Raw genomic sequence first — 17,816 nt, 5'->3', positions numbered from 1 at the left:
TTTAGGATTTTTTTTTCAAGGAGAAACATGGAGGTTAAGTCTGCATAGTTCCAACTCAGCCTGTGCTTCTTTGCCTAGTGTCCATACTATACTCCTGAAAGAAGTTGCATTCAGTCAGGCCCAGGAGGAAAAACCAGTATGAAAAAGGAAGGCTCTGAAATAAGATGTGAAGCAGAGGATAAGGTGGGCAAAAGGGACTGTAGAAAACAAAGCTTAGTTAGCAAGAGAAAAATTGGGTTCCCAGTAGTGAGTCCAGGGACACTAAGAAGATAGATCGTGATACAAGGATTCAACATAAGAAGAAACCCTGCCTCCACCTGATCACTAGATTCCCATTTCCTCTTCTCCACTTAAGGACGTAGATGCAAACATTATCCCATCTCTCTCCTCTATCATCAGTTTTCTCCTATTTATTGGGTAATTCCCATCAACAACAATCAAAGTGTGCTGCAATCTTTTAAAAAAAATATATATTTTATTGATTTCTTACAGAGAGGAAGGGAGAGGGACAGAGAGCCAGAAACATCAATGAGAGAGAAACATCGATTAGCTGCCTCCTGCACACCCCCCATTGGGGACGCGCCCGCAACCAAGGTACATGCCCTTGATCGGAATCGAACCCGGGACCCTTCAGTCCGCAGGCCGACGCTCTATCCACTGAGCCAAACCGATCAGGGCGAAAATATATTTATTTTTTTATTGATTTCTTACAGAGAGGAAGAGAGAGGGATAGAGAGTTAGAAACTTCGATCAGCTGCTTCCTGCACACCTCCTAGTGGGGATGTGCCCGCAACCAAGGTACATGCCCTTGACCGGAATCGAACCTGGGACCTTTCAGTCCGCAGGCCGACGCTCTATCCACTGAGCCAAACCGGTTAGGGCTCAGCAGTGTCTTCAGACCAGCGCGCGCGGCCGGGTACACCACACAGCGACCCCGCGCACCCACTCCCTTCCGCCGGGTTCCTGGCGCCTTCACAAGTCCCGCCCCCTCAGCGGAAGTGACGGACTAGGCCCGAACTCCGCCCTCACGCCTTATCCGCCCGCCCCCGGGTAGTCCGGAAGGGGCGGGTTCAGAGAGGCCGAGGGGCGGGGCGCCCCACCGGAAGTGGCGGTTGACTGGCGGGGGTTCGTTTAGCGTCCCGGGTAGCGTTTGAGTTTGGCGAGTTGCGGGCGCTAACTCAGCGGTAGCGGGACCCCAAGGCCTCAGAAAGTGGCTTCTCTCTGTCCTGGGACCCCCTCCTCATTCAGCGTCTTCCCCGTAACCGGATACGGATTATTTGGACTCTCCCTCAGACCCAGGTTCCCCCCCCCCCCCCCCCCCCAGCCCCCGTTCTATCCCGCTGCTGCGGTCGGTCCTCCCAGTCTCACCTCGCCGTGCCGCCCCTGGGTACAGTCCTCTGTCAGAACCTTCTATCCCCAGGCAATCTTGAACCCCCCCCCCCTTCTCCCCTCTTATTCCTTCCCACCGCTTTTCCGTTCTTTCCTCGCACTTTCTTCAGGAATCCCCGTTCTTGCTCTTGGTCCGGCGGCCGCCTTCTCCAAGGGGCCTGCGGCTCATGGGTTCGGAAGTTGAGCTTCTAACGCGGTCGTTTGAAGATGACAGGCTTGTCCTTTGTCCTAAGCAGGAGTCACAGATTTCAGCAAGTATGGCCCCCCGCAAGAAGCGTCGAAACACCCCAAAGTTGCCCCTGGCCTTAAACCCCCGGAAGAGCAAGGACGTGCTGGCAGTGCTGGCGGAGAGGAACCAGCCTGTGGTGCCAGTGGGGGCGTGGGTGGAACCTGCCTCGCCGCGCAGTTCGGGAAACACAGCGTATGTGAGTGTCAGTGTGAACCGAAATACTAAATCCTGGGGTTCCTCCCCCATCTTTCCCTTTTTTTCTTTTTGCCTCTCTGGTGCTTAAAGATAAATAGTCTGAGGATGCTATTTCTCTTCGGTCATAAATAATATATTCTTGCATTAGCATTATAGAACAATCACGGGTGTATTTGCCAAAACTCACATACGTATACATGTATGTATTTCAGTTTACTTCACAAACTCTTGAATGCTTGTTATGCACAAGCAATAGGCAACGGTCTATCTCTTCTACAGTGTAGTCAGGACCGCAGTTGGCCACATTTCATGCAACATTCATTATCGCTTGAAGTTTTTCTTAAAAATATATATTTTTTTATTATTCAGAGAGGAAGGAAGAGGGAGAGAGAGATAGAAACATCAGTGACAAGAGAGAATCATTGATTGGCTGCCTCCTGGGGAGCGAGTCCAGCAACCTGGGCAGGTGCCCTGGACGGGAATCGAACCTGGGGCCCTTTCGTCCACAGGTCGAGGCTCTATCCACTGAGCCAAACTGGCTAGGGCATCACTTACAGTTTTAGATAAGTTTGGTCGTGGAGATTCAGGCCGTAAGAGAATAGAGGAGGGGAAGATGAATTCTGACGGGGATTCTGAGGAAGTGTGTGCCTATCAATTCCATGAGGACAGAGGCCTTCCTGTGCTGTTCATTCCTGTCCTGGTTTATGGTAGGTCTTCGGGAAATACTTGTTGCATGAATGAATGAGGAAATACAGCTTGTGTTGGTCCTTAAAGAATGGATCCGCTGTAAGTACAGGATGGCAGGGAGGAAGGAGATGAAGGGAAACTTCTGCAAAGTTTACATGTGTGCCTGTTTACGTGGTTAGACTCATACTACTAAGTAACACATGAGGATAATTTTTTAAAATATATTTTTTACAGAGAGAAAGGGAGAGAGATAGTTAGAAACATCGATGAGAGAGAAGCATCGATCAGCTGCCTCCTGCACACTCTCTGCTGGGCATGTGCCCACAACCAAGGTACATGCCCTTGGCCGGAATCGAACCTGGGACCCTTGAGTCCGCAGGCCGACGCTCTATCCACTGAGCCAAGCCGGTTAGGGCATGAGGATAACTTTGTAAGAAGATTTTTATAGTCTTTCACCCAAACGGTTTCACTTCGCTATTTGTTCAGATTTTATTGTGACACTTAACACATTACATTCATCGTAAGTTGTTTACATATCTACTTTTCCTGATGGAGTGTGAGTTCTTGGATCACAGGGGGAAAAATCTTACTTATCACACATTTCCATCTTCATCTTAGTTCCTAACAAATATGGGCATTCTGTAAGAATTTATGGAATGCACACAGTGTGTGAAGGTCTTCCGAACGTATAGTATAGACAGGGTGCTGAGCATGAAGGTGAAAAGTATGAAGTACGTTTACTTAGTGGTCCTTAATATGAGAGGAGAAATGAGGGATGTTTAAAGTAAATGTTAAATAGTAATGCAGTGTTTATTTTATTTATGTTTTTAAGTATGTATGTATGTATATATTCATTTATTTCTACTCTGCTTATTTCCAGAAAGGATTTTAAGAGTTTGGGTAATGTATAATTAAGTGCTAAGACTATGGTATTTAAAGAAGAAAGATAAGTCTGTGAATACTGATCAGGGACTCAAGTGCGATAAAATGTTCCAAATTGTTTAGGATATGTATTGGAATTGAGCATTACACAGATATTAAGTATCTTTATATTCAGGTCTCTGTGTTATATACTATAGAAGAAATAAAGGAGAATTAAATACATTTCCTGCCCTCAAAGAGATCATAATCTAATGAAGGAATCAAGAAACACTGTACTCAGTTAACGTTAATCAGAGGTACTAAGCGTCACAGAGCTGAGAGAAGAAAGGATTGTAGGAGGTACTAGGAGGTGGGTATTAGATGGTCTGGAGATGGAGCAGCTCTTTACTAGATAGAGCGTACAGGAGGGCATGCGGGGTTAAAAATGGAGCATAATTCTGAGTATGAAGGCATTTTAGAAGAAGATATTTTGGTGAGTGATGAGCAATCTGGTGTGTCTGGACTGTTTCACTATTTTAGAAAATGTAGAACATAAGATGGATTTGAATTGATTCATTAAGAATTAATGAAGACACTGTTCTCAGTTCAGTGAAAAAATCAGATTGGATTTGAGTACTCCAAATAACAATTTTTAGTTTGTGATTTGCTTTGAAGTTCTCAGCACTCACTAGCTATGACTAGATTGTAACCTCTGAATTCCTGTGATTTCCTTACTCTACTGGGAATTTTGGATTATAGAACTGCGTTATTTTTTTCAGGATTGTTTCCTGACTTGTGTTAATAACAAAGCCCTATTGGGAAAAACGGTTGACATTAAAGTTCATTTTCTGTCTTTCATCTTTAAAGACTGCAGCATATGTAATTGAGAAAGAACTAAAGGAACAGTTAAGAAAAAAACAAGAAGCTTTGAAGCGTTTTCAGAGACAAGCCAAACACCGAGTAAATCAACGAATTAGGCTAAAAAAAAAGCAACAGCTTGAGAAGTTCTATGAAGAAGTAAGTTCAAAGTGAGCCCTGAGTAAAGAGTGAGTGGGAAGTGTATGTGTTCTGAGATAAGCTATGACAGTACCAGCTCACTTTCTTTAGATTCCATACTTTGTGTAATCTGATTTGCTGGTGAGAGCAGTAGATTTGTATGTAGAGAAACCATGTTTTATTCCTGTGTGGTTCTGACTCATTTTTTGCTTCTACTAATTAAAAACAATGTTTTGGATTCCTTTTGGGGTTTGAATTCGGGCTTATGCTATTTTTTAAAATTAAATTTATTGAGGTAACATTGGTTAATAATACATAAATTTCAGGTGTACAACAAAATTCATTATCTGTGTACTCTATTACATGCTCACCACCCAAAATTTAGTTCTCTTCTGTTATCAGATATTTGACTGTCTCTACTCATTTTGCTCTTTCTCTCTGGTAACTACTATTCTGTTGTCTGTTGCCTATGAGTTTGTTTTTGTTTGTTTTGTTACTTTTTGTTTGATATTCAACATATAAGTGAAGTCATATAATTTTTGTCTTTTTCCATCTGACATATTTCACTTAGCATTGTACCCTCAAGATCATTCATGTTACTACAGTGGCAATTTTTTTTTAATGTCTAACACTTAGGTTGTTTCCATGTCTTGGCTATTGTAAATAATGCTGTAGTAAACATAGGGATACATATATTTTTTTGAATTAGTGTTTTTATATTTTTCATGTAAATACCCAGAAGAGGAATTGCTGGGTAACTACCATATGATAGTTCTATTCTTAATTTTTAAAAGAATCTCCATACTGTTTTCCATAGTGGCTGCATCAATTTACATTCAGAAGGGCATTCCCACCAACAGTGTACAAGGGTTTCTTTTCTCTGTATCTTCTCCAACACTTACTATTTCTTGTCTTTTTTAAAATAGCCATTCTAGCAGGAATGAGGTGGTTTTGATTTGCATTTCTCTAATAACTAGTGATGTTGAATATATTTTCATGTCTGTTGGCCATCTGTATGTCTTCCCTGGGGAAATGCCGTTCAGATCCTCTGCCCATTTTTTAATCTGATTTTTTGTGTTGTTTTTTGTTGTTGTTATTGAGTTTTATGAGTTCTTTATATATTTCGGATTTTAATCCCTAATCGGACGTGTCATTTGTGAATATCTTTTCCATTTGGTGGTTGCCTTTTTGTTTTGCTGATGGTTTCTTTTGCTGTGCAGAAGCTGTTTAGTTTGCTGTAGCCCCAATTGTTTATTTCTGCTTCTGTTTTCCTTGCCTTTGGAGTCAAATTCACAAAAAACATCTCTGAGACCAATGTCTGGGAACTTAGTTTTTTTCTATGTATTTTTATTGTTTCGGGTCTTAGATTCAAGTCTTTATTCAATTTTAAGTAATTTTTGTGTATGATGTAAGATAGTGGTCTAGTTTCATTCTTTTGCATATGGCTGTCCAGTTTTCCCAGCACTGTTCATTGAAAAGACTTTCCTTTCTCCATTGTATATTTTTGGCTCCTTTGTTGTAAATTAGTTGCCCATGCATATGTAGGTTTATTTTGGGGCTCTCAATTCTGTTCCATTGGTCTGTATACCTATTTTTCTGCCAATACTATATCATTTTGGTTACTATAGCTCTGTAGTAAAGTTTGGAGTTGAGGAATGTGATTTGTTTATTATTTCTAGTAGTTTGTTGGTGGAGTCTTTAGGGTTTTCAATATATGTAATCATGTCATTGCAATTAGTGACAATTTTCCTTCTTTCCTTCGAATTTGGATGTCTTTAATTTTTTTCCTGCCTTTTTGCTCTGGCTAGGACTTCTAATACTCTGTTGAATAATAGGTAAGGTGGGTATCTTGTCTGTTCCTAATCTTAAAGGAAGAGCTTTCAGCTTATCATTGAGTATGATTTTAGCTGTGGGTTTATCTTATTGGCCTTTATTATGTTGAGGTACTTCCTCCTATACTCATTTTTTTAGGGTGTTTTTTTTTCATAATTATATATTATAACTTGTCAGATGCTTTTTCTGCATCTCTTGAGGTAATTACATGATTTTTTTTTAATATTTAGAATTAGGCAGCTGGACTCAGTTTAGATGATCCCAATTTTGTTGGCAACACCCAAAGCATCAGAGTCAGGAGCCAGTCAAACATATGCCGCCTTCTCTCCATCAGGCCTGATCAGTGTGTTGACGTTGGCCACAACAATGTCATAGAGCTTCTTCACAGCCTGTTTGATTTGGTGCTTATTGGCCTTGACATCGACAATGAACACAAGTGTGTTATTGTCTTCTATCTTCTTCATGGCTGACTCAGTAGTCAGGGGAATTTGATGATGGCATAGTGGTCAAGCTTGTTTCTCCTGGGTGCGCTCTTCCGAGAATATTTAGGCTGCCTTCGGAGCCTCAGTGTCTTTGGCTGTCAGAAGATGGGTGACGTGCAGATCTTTTGTCTGTGGCTGTGGACACCTTTCAACACTGCTTTCTTTGCCTCCAAAGCCTTTGCTTTGGGAGGGGCAGGGGCTTCCTTCTTAGCTTTCGATGCCATCTTCGTAAAAAGGAATTATGTGATTTTAAAAAAATACACATTTTATTATTTTTTTACAGAGAGGAAGGTAGAGGGATAGAGAGTTAGAAACATCGATGAGAGAGAAACATCGTTCAGCTGCCTCCTGTACACTCCCTACTGGGTAGGTGCCTGCAACCAAGGTGCATGCCCTGACCGGAATCAAACCTGGGACGCTTGAGTCCGCAGGCCGATGCTCTATCCACTGAGCCAAACCGGTTAGGGCAGAATTATGTGATTTTTATCCTTCATTTTGTTAATGTGGTATATCACATTGATTAATTTGCGGCTGTTGAACCATCCTTGCACCCCTGGAATGAATCCCAGTTGATCATGGGATATGATGGTATAGATGTTTAACTTGCTGTAGATGTAAGGGGATATGCAAAGGGGTCTTCTCACTTTTCCATGATGCTGACCTGGCTTATGTTTTTTTTTATTAGCAATGTGAACTTTGGGCTAATGACAACTTCTCTGGATTGTAGTTTCTTCACCTATAAAGTGGGGATATAATACTTGTCTCATAAGACTGTTGTGAGAATTAGATGAGATAATGTAAATTATTAGCACATAGTAAGTGCCTGGTAAATGTCTTTTGCCAGATTTCTGCTACCTCCCCCTGGCACCAATTTTAAATCTTTTGGGCTGCTTATAGACATTATTTGTACTGGGTTGGGGTGGAATCTCACTAGAATCATGTCACTCTTTCTTCCTTTGTATAGGCAGAAAAAGAAGACACTGTAGGTATGCTGCCTTCAGATCTAGAACACTTAACTTCTAGAAGAACAACGATTTTTCCAAAGACTTTGAATGCTGCTATTGGAAGTGCTTGGTCACCTTCTTCCCAGAAGCTTGATGATGGAATACAAGACAGAGAGAATCAGAATCAATTAATACAACACGCCCTGGCTGTAAGTACATATTTATTTTATATCTACAATTTTTTTTAGATGTATGACATATTAGGATATGAAGTAGAGATTAGGAGGTATCACATTCAACTTTACTTTTTCTCACCTTTTTAAAAATCTTTATAAAGTGGGAAATAGTGGGATGATGTTTATTTTAATATATGTTAAAATATATTATATTTGTTTTTGGTAACACAATTTAGAACAGCCGTGGGCAAACTACGGCCTGTGGCCGGATCCGGCCCATTTGAAATGAATAAAACTAAAAAAAAAAAAAAGACTGTACCCTTTTATGTAATGATGTTTACTTTGAATTTATATTAGTTCACACAAACACTCCATCCATGCTTTTGTTCCGGCCCTCCGGTCCAGTTTAAGAACCCATTGTGGCCCTCGAGTCAAAAAGTTTGCCCACCCGATTTAGAATCATCTTATATAAGGTGCCAAAGTGTTAAAGTTCAAAAGTTATTAGAAAGAGCTTTGGCCAGGTAGCTCAGTTGGTTAGAGCGTCATCTAATACACCAATGTTGCGGGTTTAATCCCCAGTAGAGATCATACAAGAATCAATCAGCGAATGCATAAATAAGTAGAACAACAAATCAATGTTTTTTTCTCTCTCCTTTCCTCTGTCTCAGTTTGTAGCATACGGGCAGGGTGATCCTAACCTCTGTTGCAAAAAGGTTACTACATATGTGGGGGGTTTCGTTTGTTAATTTTTTTTTTGTCGTTTAATCCGATTCTCATAATAAATAATTCTAAAAGTCAAGTAATATTATAGGAAAGTCTTAATTAACACATTCAGAGGTTTTTTTACCTGTAACTTTTATTTAGTGATTCATTTTATATACCTGATATTTCAAAATTAACCACCATCAGTAGATCCTTTCACTTGAATCACTTGATGCCATCCAGTCAACTCTATTCATAGTATGCCTGAGCTTTTGTCCAGTTGATATCATATATTTCAGGTCTGCTGTGGGAATTATCTTCATCTTACCATTTAAAAATTGTATTCCTAGGGATAGTGAGAGGAAAGCAAAATATGGAAAATGATGATTTTGTGAAAATAAAAGTTGTGTAACGGCTAACGTGTTTGATCACAGTATGAAGCAAATCCAATTGTGCTATTAGTATAAATAGGGAAAGCTTTATAAGCACATGTTATGTTGAAATATTTAAAAACATTTTTTTCTTTATCCAAAACTACAGCTTTTTCTTGTCTTTGTTCTGTTTGTAGTCATCATTTTTATAATCATTTTTGTTTTCTTTTATTAAGATTATGAATAATTTGTTGGGCAAATATTTATTGAGCCAGGCACTGCATACAGTAAAAGGGATAGAAAATTGATTAAGACGGACACAGTCCTTGCTTTTGTGGTCCTTGTAGCTATAAATCCCACTGAAGTAAGAATTTTACTTCATCTTTATAAAACATAAATAGATCAGTCCACCAGATGTACTGTTTGTTCAACATTGTAGGGATACTAATAAAATGTGAAATAGGACCCTTTGTGGGTTTATATTTACAAGTAGACATACAAAGCTAATAGACCCCCAATTTAGTAGATATTAATATAGAGATACTTGCTGTATTTGGTGATAAAGTTGTGTTTTAGCAGTTGAAAAAAATTTAAATTCCAAAGGAATAGTTAGGGAAGAATTCCTGGAAGAGGTGGAATTGAGCTGTATATTTTGAATTGTTAAGCTGAATTGAATTAGTAAATTCAAGAGAATTTTGAGATAGGAGGGACAGTTAAAAGTCTGGAATATGTATTAAGCTTGATATATTTGGAGTAAGTGATAGAACCTTTCTAATGCTAGTTTATAGAGGAAAAAACAGAAAATGAGGTTAGGTAGGAGGAAATCAAGTTATGAGAAGCCTTAAAAGTTTCAAAAATTTTAAAAGTTTTTATAGTATGTTTTTTTCTTAAAAGATGAACTACTAAATGTTCAGTGATTTAAACCAGCGGTCACCAACCAGTGGTCCGTGAGGTCCGAAAGGTTGGCGACCACTGAAAACTACTTCAAGCCTATAAACTTTTGTCCACACAACACCATGACAATAGACACTTTTTAAAGTTTGTCGTTTCTGTTGCAGTTCTTATCCACTAGATGTCACTAAGAGCTAGACAGTGAGACTGTTCAAGCACAGCCGCCTTTAGTTTATCTAGAACTGGTTGAGTAAATAGTGATGTAATTCTCTTTCTGAATGTAAGTGTACTTTTCAATTTTCTTGTGATTTAAGGATGAAATAGTTTGATAGTTTGACATCTGGGTTGTATTTCAAAATAATGTAAGGGTGAGGTGAAGTAGAGGGTTATAAATAAAACAAGATTGGCCAACAGTTATAGTATTCTGTCTGCTTCTATATGTGTTTGAAGTTTCTAATATATTTGAATTTATTTACACTTTACATTAAATGTTAGAGAAGGAAAGACATTATCTAGTCTAACCTTTCTCTCTCTAAGGAATTCTTTTTATAGTGTTTCAAGTATACATATGGCCCTCTAATTTCTGCTAGAACATTGCCACCATTGATCAACTCACTTTTTAGACTTTAATTATTATAAGGTTTGAAATAATTACAAATATTTTTTCAATATATTGAGTAAAAATCTATAATTTTTACTCTGGGTCTAGTTTTGTACTCTCAAGTTATAGAGGATAAAATACCATGGTGAGCTCTAAGAACACATCAAGTATTTGATTATAGCTATCATTTTTCTCCTTTTGGATTTTTACATTCCTTGATTCTACTAGCTTTTGATGTCTGCTGGCATTCCTTTGCTTGTGGCCACATCATACCAATCTCTGCCTCTGTCTTCACATCACCTTCTCTCCTATGGGTCAAATCTTCCTCTGTCTCTTATAAGGATACTAGTGACCTGGTATTCGAAATTGCATGGCTCCGCCCACCCACCCACTGCCCCGCCTTGACACCCTAACCTCTCCACCCAGAGCTTGAGCGTGCCTGGCCCCGCCCCCGACCCGTCTGGCCTTCTCTATCCACTTCAAGCCCCGCCCTCAGTCCCCCCCCCCCCCCCCCAGTCACCTTGGGCTGGTCCCATCTCCAGAGCAACATGGGGGCTCCGCCCCATCATGGCGCCAGAGGAGAGTGTGGAAGCCTGCGCCTACTGTGGAGTTTCGAGTGCCGCTTCCTGGTGGTGCGCGCTGCGCTCCTTCCCCTGGCAGGTGGGCAGTGGGCGTGCTGAGTGCAAGCAGTGGGTGGCAAAGGACTGGTGAAGGGGGCACTACAGGCTCTCACCCCTGCCCTCCCCACCACGGGATGGTCCCGCCTCCTCCGGGCACCTCCCTGCTGCCACCCTGTCTCTGGAGCAACACTGCGGCTCTGCCCTGCCGTGGGCAGCCTCCTGCTGAACGGTCGTTAGGGCATGAGGGCATCACGACCATTAGCATATTAGCTCTTTATTGTATAGGACTAGAGGCCCGGTGCACAAAAATTTGTGCACTCGGGGGCAGGGGGGGTCCCTCAGCCCAGCCTGTGCCCTCTCACAGTCTGGCACCCCTCGGGAGATAACGACCTGCTGGCTTAGGTCTGCTCCCGGGTGGCAGAGGGCAGGCCCAATCCCTAGGTGCAGCCCCTGGTCGGGCTCAGAGCAGGGCCGATTGGGGAGTTGGGGCGCTTTCCCCTGTCATGCACAGAGCAGGGCAGATTGGGAGGTTGCGATGCCACCCTCAGTCATGCTCAGGGTAGGGCCGATTAGGGGGTTGGGGCACTGCCCCCTGTCACACTCAAGGCAGGGTCTATGGGGAGGTTGCGGTGCCACCCCCTGTCACGCACAGAGCAGGGCCCATCAGGGGGGTTGGGGCTCTGTACCCTGTCATGCACAGAGCAGGGCCAATCAGGGGGTTGGGGCGCTGCCCCCTGTCACGCACAGAGCAGGGCCCATCAGGGGGGTTGGGGCTCCATACCCTGTCACGCACAGAGCAGGGTCAATCAGGGGGTTGAGGAGCTCCCCCCTGTCACTCACAGAGTAGGGCCAATAGGGGAGTTGGGGAACCGCCCCCTGTCACACTCAGGGAAGGGCGGATCAGGGGGCTGGGGCGCTGCCACTCTCACACTCAGGGCAGGGCCGATCAGGTGGTTGGGGCGCCGCCACTCTCACACTCAGGGCAGGGCCAATGGGGAGGTTATGGCTCTACCCCATCACACACAGAGCAGGGCCCGTGGGGCGGGGGGGTTGGGGCGCCGCACCCTGTCACACACAGAGCAGGGTCGATCAGGGGGTTTGGGTGCTGCCCCCTGTCACACTGATCCCGGTGCCGGGAGGCCTCGCGGCTCCGCTGATCCCGGTGCTGGGAGGCATATTACCCTTTTACTATATAGGATAGAGGCCTGGTGCATGGGTGGGGCTGGCTGGTTTGCCCTGAAGGGTGTCCTGGATCAGGGTGGGGGTCCCCACTGGGGTGCCTGGCCAGCCTGGGTGAGGGGATGATGGCTGTTTGCAGCTGGTCACACACCCTTCAGGGTGGGGGTCCCCACTGGGGTGCCTGCATTTAGGGCCCATCTGGATAATCCAGTATTATTTCCTCATCTTAAGATCTTTAACTTAATCACATCTGCAAAGGCACTTTTTCCTTATAAAGAAACATTTAAAAGTTTCAGGTATTGGGACCAGATATCTTTGGGTAGCCATTGTTCAGTCCTCATAGCAGGTCATTGAAAGGGCCTTTGGGTTGAGGTTTGATGAAGGGTTTAGATAATGACAGAGCAAAAGAATGAATATAATATATATTCCAACTGCTTTGGCCACTTGAAATTCCTGCTTATGGGACTAAAATCAATCTGTGACTCTAATTGAGTTTTAAACTCAATGGGAAATGAAAATTATGTATCCTCATTTAAATCTGTTACATTGTGTAGGGCAATAACATGCATCCTACTGGGCAATGAGTAAAAGGAGGCATATTCACCAGCTGGTGTGGCTCAGTGGCTGATCATTGACCCATGGACCAAGGGGTTGCCGGTTCAATTCCCGGTCAGGGCACATGCCTGGGTTTCAGGCTCAATTCCCAGGGGGACATGCAGAGGCAGACGATCGATGTTTCTTTCTCATCGATGTTTCTATCTCTCTATCCCTCTCCCTTCCTTTCTCATAAAATCAATAAAAAATATGTTTTTAAAAGGAGACATAATCATGGCTTTGTATTTTTTTATAACCTCAACTGCACATATACCTCTTTTTGCATTTTAAGTAACTGTTGTGATCCCTGTAGCTACTCTGTGCTAACCAAATGTAGAAATCTCCTTCCTAGTCGAATAAAGAGTGATGTTTCAAGCAGATTTCTCTGGTTAGAGGTATAGACATTCTAGAAGCAAGAACAAAACAGGTGATATATGCTGTAAGGAAAATGGGCTGGTTGTGAAAGTGTTTTTTATCCCTACTTCACTATTAGTAAAAATCACAACAGTATTTACTATTTACTAGAGGCCCGGTGCACGAAATCTGTACATGGATAGGGTCCCTAGGTCTGGCTGGCGATCAGGGCCAATCTGTGGGGTGACCAACGGGGCAATTGGGGGCCTCCACTAACCCGCCTTGGCTGGCCTGGTGCCGCCCATTTGCCAGCCCTGCCCCCCACTGCCGAAGCCAGTTGGGCCCTGCGGTCTGGGAGCAGCTCCGGCATTGAGCATCTGCCCCCTGGTGGTCAGTGCACATTATAACAACTGGTCGTTCTGCTGGTGGTTACACCATTCAGTCTAGGGTTTTATATAGATAGATATCTATAAATCAGAGTCATGATTTTCCTTCCAAGGGAGAACTAATCTCATTAAACTTTCACTGGTTGGGTTAGAACTGGTCCCTGCTTTGCCATAATTTCACTGCGTGCCACAGGGATATGCTTTTCTCCCATATGATATGTAGTGCTCAGCCTAAATAAAAGGATCTTTGTTCATTTCTGTATTTTCCTTTAAGGAACATTCTATACAGATTTGTGAAATATAGAGTAGGCTGTGCTTCTCTGAAAAAGAATTAAAAATAGATGCTTACTGAAATTAGTAGGTAGAGATTAGGAATGAACACAAAGTCAGCATACTTGGTATTAATACTCATTATCAGCTGTTACTTAGAGTACTTAAAACTAATTGGTTCTGTTGAGATGTTGGAGTTTGTGTCCTCAGGTAACTTAGGAAGGCTTCATGGAAGAAGGGAGATTTGAGAAAATACTTTAAATAATTACACTCTTCAAATGTAGGGGTGAAGAAGGGTTCATGTAAATAGGAAAAAAGGATTTTAGGAGGATTAGGAATTAGAGACATCTAGCAAGGAGTGATAAAAGGTAATTAGGCATGCAAGGACCAGAAGGTAATAAGTCTGTTCAATAATTTCTAGTGTAATAATTCAAACTTTTAGGTTCTGATATTTTTGTGTACAGAGTATAAAACATACCTTATTTAAAAAAATTTGAGCACTTAAAACAAGTTATGAAATGCAGTCTCTTAATAAAAATAATGTAAAAACACTATCAACAGGTCACAGTCTCCTTTATAAGTAATCCTCTTGTCTTAGGTCTCGAATTTCTTAATAATAGGGGCCTGTGTTCTTGTTGGAACACTTTAGTGAATTTGGTATTAAGACATTTGTTTGCTTTTTTTCCCCTTTTCCCTGACAGCTTAGGAAAACCATGAAACAGGCACGTCACCAGCTGGCATCCTTTAAAACTATGAATCAAAAATATGCAACAGTGTTTCCACATGATACAAGGAAAAGCTGTCCCGCCCAACAGGTAAATTAACTTCTAATAAATTTTTTTAATAGTGATAAAAATATAGATAAAGATTTATTTATATCTAATTTCAACATTATTTACAACTGTAAAATAATTGGAAATAACCTTAAATATCCAATAGCAGGGAATGGTTAAAAAATTATGATACACCTATATATAGCCATTCTAAAAACTATCATGATTTCAGAGAACATCTGAAGACAAGGGAAAGTGTCTGTGAGGTAAAGTTTAGTGAAAAAAGTAGGGTACAAAATTATATACAATATAATCTCAATTTTATTTATTTATTTATTTATTTATTTTTAATGATTTTTTAAAAAAATATATTGATTTTTTACAGAGAGGAAGGGAGAGAGATAGAGAGTTAGAAACATCGATGAGAGAGAAACATCGATGAGAGAGAAACATCGATCAGCTGCCTCCTGCACATCTCCTACTGGGGATATGCCTGCAACCCAGGTACATGCCCTTGACCGGAATCGAACCTGGGACCTTTCAGTCCGCAGGCCGACGCTGTATCCACTGAGCCAAACCGGTTTCGGCATAATCTCAATTTTAAAAAGTCTTTCAACAAATATTTATGGGACATCTACAAATGCCAAGACATTGTGTTAGAACAGCTGTGGGCAAACTACGGGCCGTTTGAAATGAATAAAACTAAAAAAAAAAAAAAACTGTACCCTTTTATGTAATGATGTTTACTTTGAATTTATATTAGTTCACACAAACACTCCATCCATGCTTTTGTTCCGGCCCTCCGGTCCAGTTTAAGAACCCATTGTGGCCCTCGAGTCAAAAAGTTTGCCCACCCCTGTGTTAGAAGCAGGTGAAAAGATGGACAAAGATCCCTCAAGAAGCTTCTGTGCTGTGGGGAGGCATATAATAAAGAGATATCTATTATATTCTATATAGAATATAATTTCTAACAGTAAGTGCTATGAAAAAAAATAAAGTAAAATAAAGAGATGGGGAGAGAATGCTGTGTGCATAGACAAAAGCCTAGAAAGAAGTGGATCAAGAAGTTAATACTGATCATTTCTGAGTAGTTGTATTACAGGTGATTTTTATTTTCTTCTCTTGGTTTTCTTTACTTAAAATGTTTTCTATAATGTATATATTTTGCTTTCTAATTAGGAAAAAATACTGTTATTTTTTAAAAAGAAAGAAATTGTTTTGATTCAACAGATAACATAAGAGTGAATAATTGGAACCCAAATGCGGAGCTAAACTGAAAAGGATATTTAAGGCTATACTTGTAAAATAACACTGTTTTGGTGCCTACTTATTTCAGTGTTCACATATTTGGATGCTAAACTCCTTTACTTTCCTTTGTTTACATAATTTTGGGATTAATTTCAAGTTTTGGTAGGCAGCATCTAGAAAAATGGACCATTAGGCTTTTTTACTTTTTTTTTGTGCTACCATAGACTGTTTTATTTAGTTCTTCCTCAGTTTTGCTTCCTAATTAGCATTCTTTTATATTTTCCTAGATTATACATATATATTTTATTTTTGTATTTTTTTCTTAAGTATCTCAACAGTCAAAAACACTTGTCACTTATATGTTTGCAGTTGGTAGAATACTAAACTATACTGTCTTCCGTCTCAGTGTTAAGAAATTTATACTTAAATATCAAAATACAAGTGGGCAGCGGTGTGTATCCATATATGGCATTCCATCTAGTTGCATTCATACTGGTTACCTTTTCCTAAAGAGCATTGCCGTATTGAGACTCAAGGTAGAGTTTCTTTTGTGCCTAAATTCTTCTCAGTGGCTTGGTATCTTGACACTTTCCATACCTACTGTAGATTCGGACTGACTCCAGGGTACTGTTAGAAAGAGGCGATTGGACACATTCTAATAAACCAGAGAAAAGGGCTTATTTGATGCTAGAGATTGATATTTTATATGGTGTGGAACATGTTCAAACTGCTCAATTGTTTTTCCCCACAAAGAGTACTATTCACAGGTCTGACTGAGATAATTATCCAGTAGAAGGAAGGAGGATGAAGCCTGAGATAACATCCTTGCATAAGCCAGCTGATACGTCAGAGATGCCATTTAAGTGTAATACGTTATGATGATGATGATGACGATGATGATGAATTCAGGCTGCTGCTTGATTTCAGAGAATTCATGTGTATTTTTCAGGTGTAACATCAGAAACAAATCTGCATATAATTGAGAGTGATTAAGAAATTTGTGAAGTTTTTCTTATCACTTATTTCAAGTATGTAATCTTTCCCTCAGGTCTGAAGTTTTCTACCCTCTCAGTTATCTGAAGTGGAAATCTTCCAGTCAGAAAGGAGAACCATCTATTTGAATTCTGGTTTCATTTCCTTGTTAGATTTATTTTTACTGACATTAGAATCTGTCTGGTTGTTATTGCTGTTCCAGACCTGGAGCTTTAAGCAGAAGATATACTTGCTTGCCTGCTGTCAGGTCACCAAGACAAAAATCATAAGCTTCTGAAATTGTCACTGGCATCTTTTTATGTGCTTATTGCCCATTTATGTATTTCTTGTGGAGAAAATGCCAGTGTGATACTGTTTCTTAATTGGGTTATTTGTCTTATTATTAAGTTGTAAGAGTTCTTTATATATTCCCAATACAAATCAGATACATGATTTGCAAGTATTTTCTCCCATTCTGTGAGTTGTTGTCATTTCACTTTCTTTCTTTTTTTTTTTTTTTTAATATATTTTATTGATTTTTTACAGAGAGGAAGGGAGAGGAATAGAGAGTTAGAAACATCGATGAGAGAGAAACATCAATCAGCCGCCTCCTGCACACCTCCCACTGGGGATATATGCCTGCAACCAAGGCACACGCCCTTGACCAGAATCGAACCTGGGACCCTTGAGTCCGCAGGCCAACCCTCTATCCACTGAGCCAAACCGGTCAGGGCCATTTCACTTTCTTAATGCTATCATTTGCAGCACAGAATTTTTGATTTTGGTGTGTCTAATTGATCTAGTTTTTTTGCTGTTGTTGTTGCTTGTGCTTTTGGTGTGGTATCTAATAAGCCATTGTTTAATCAGAGGTCCTGAATATTTCCTTCTATATGCTCTTCTAATAATTTTATAGTCTTAGCTATTACATTTAGGTCTATGATCCATTGTGGTCTATAATCTCTATATGTGGTCTGAGGAAGTGTTCTAACTTAATTCTTTTGAATATGGATATCTACTTGCCCCAACACCATTTGTTGAAAAATTATTCTTTTTTTTTTTTTTT

The 17,816-nt window shown here is 40.7% G+C and overlaps 1 protein-coding gene and 1 pseudogene across 6 annotated transcripts in view; one reads left to right on the top strand and one right to left on the bottom strand.

The window, feature by feature from the left end:
* Positions 1-1,124: 1,124 nt before the first annotated feature.
* The window catches only part of CCDC15 (coiled-coil domain containing 15), a 43,706-nt gene continuing 27,014 nt past the window's right edge, over positions 1,125-17,816 (top strand). For 2 of the 6 annotated variants that reach the window (XM_036354005.1, XM_036354004.1), the window contains exons 1-4: positions 1,437-1,814; positions 4,229-4,378; positions 7,637-7,825; positions 14,462-14,575. In XM_036354005.1, the coding sequence (XP_036209898.1) occupies positions 1,557-1,814; positions 4,229-4,378; positions 7,637-7,825; positions 14,462-14,575 (711 nt within the window). In that variant the 5' untranslated portion in view covers positions 1,437-1,556. Of the gene's footprint in view, positions 1,300-1,432; positions 1,815-4,228; positions 4,379-7,636; positions 7,826-14,461; positions 14,576-17,816 lie in introns of those variants that run through there. The other 4 variants (XM_036354002.1, XM_036353999.1, XM_036354001.1 and 1 more) reach the window with 3 other exon arrangements.
* Positions 6,442-6,896, bottom strand: LOC118678377 (annotated as a pseudogene).

Source organism: Myotis myotis, unplaced genomic scaffold (assembly GCF_014108235.1).
Source record: "Myotis myotis isolate mMyoMyo1 unplaced genomic scaffold, mMyoMyo1.p scaffold_m19_p_20, whole genome shotgun sequence".
Lineage (NCBI taxonomy): Eukaryota > Metazoa > Chordata > Mammalia > Chiroptera > Vespertilionidae > Myotis > Myotis myotis.
This window is presented reverse-complemented; position numbering and strand designations above follow the sequence as displayed.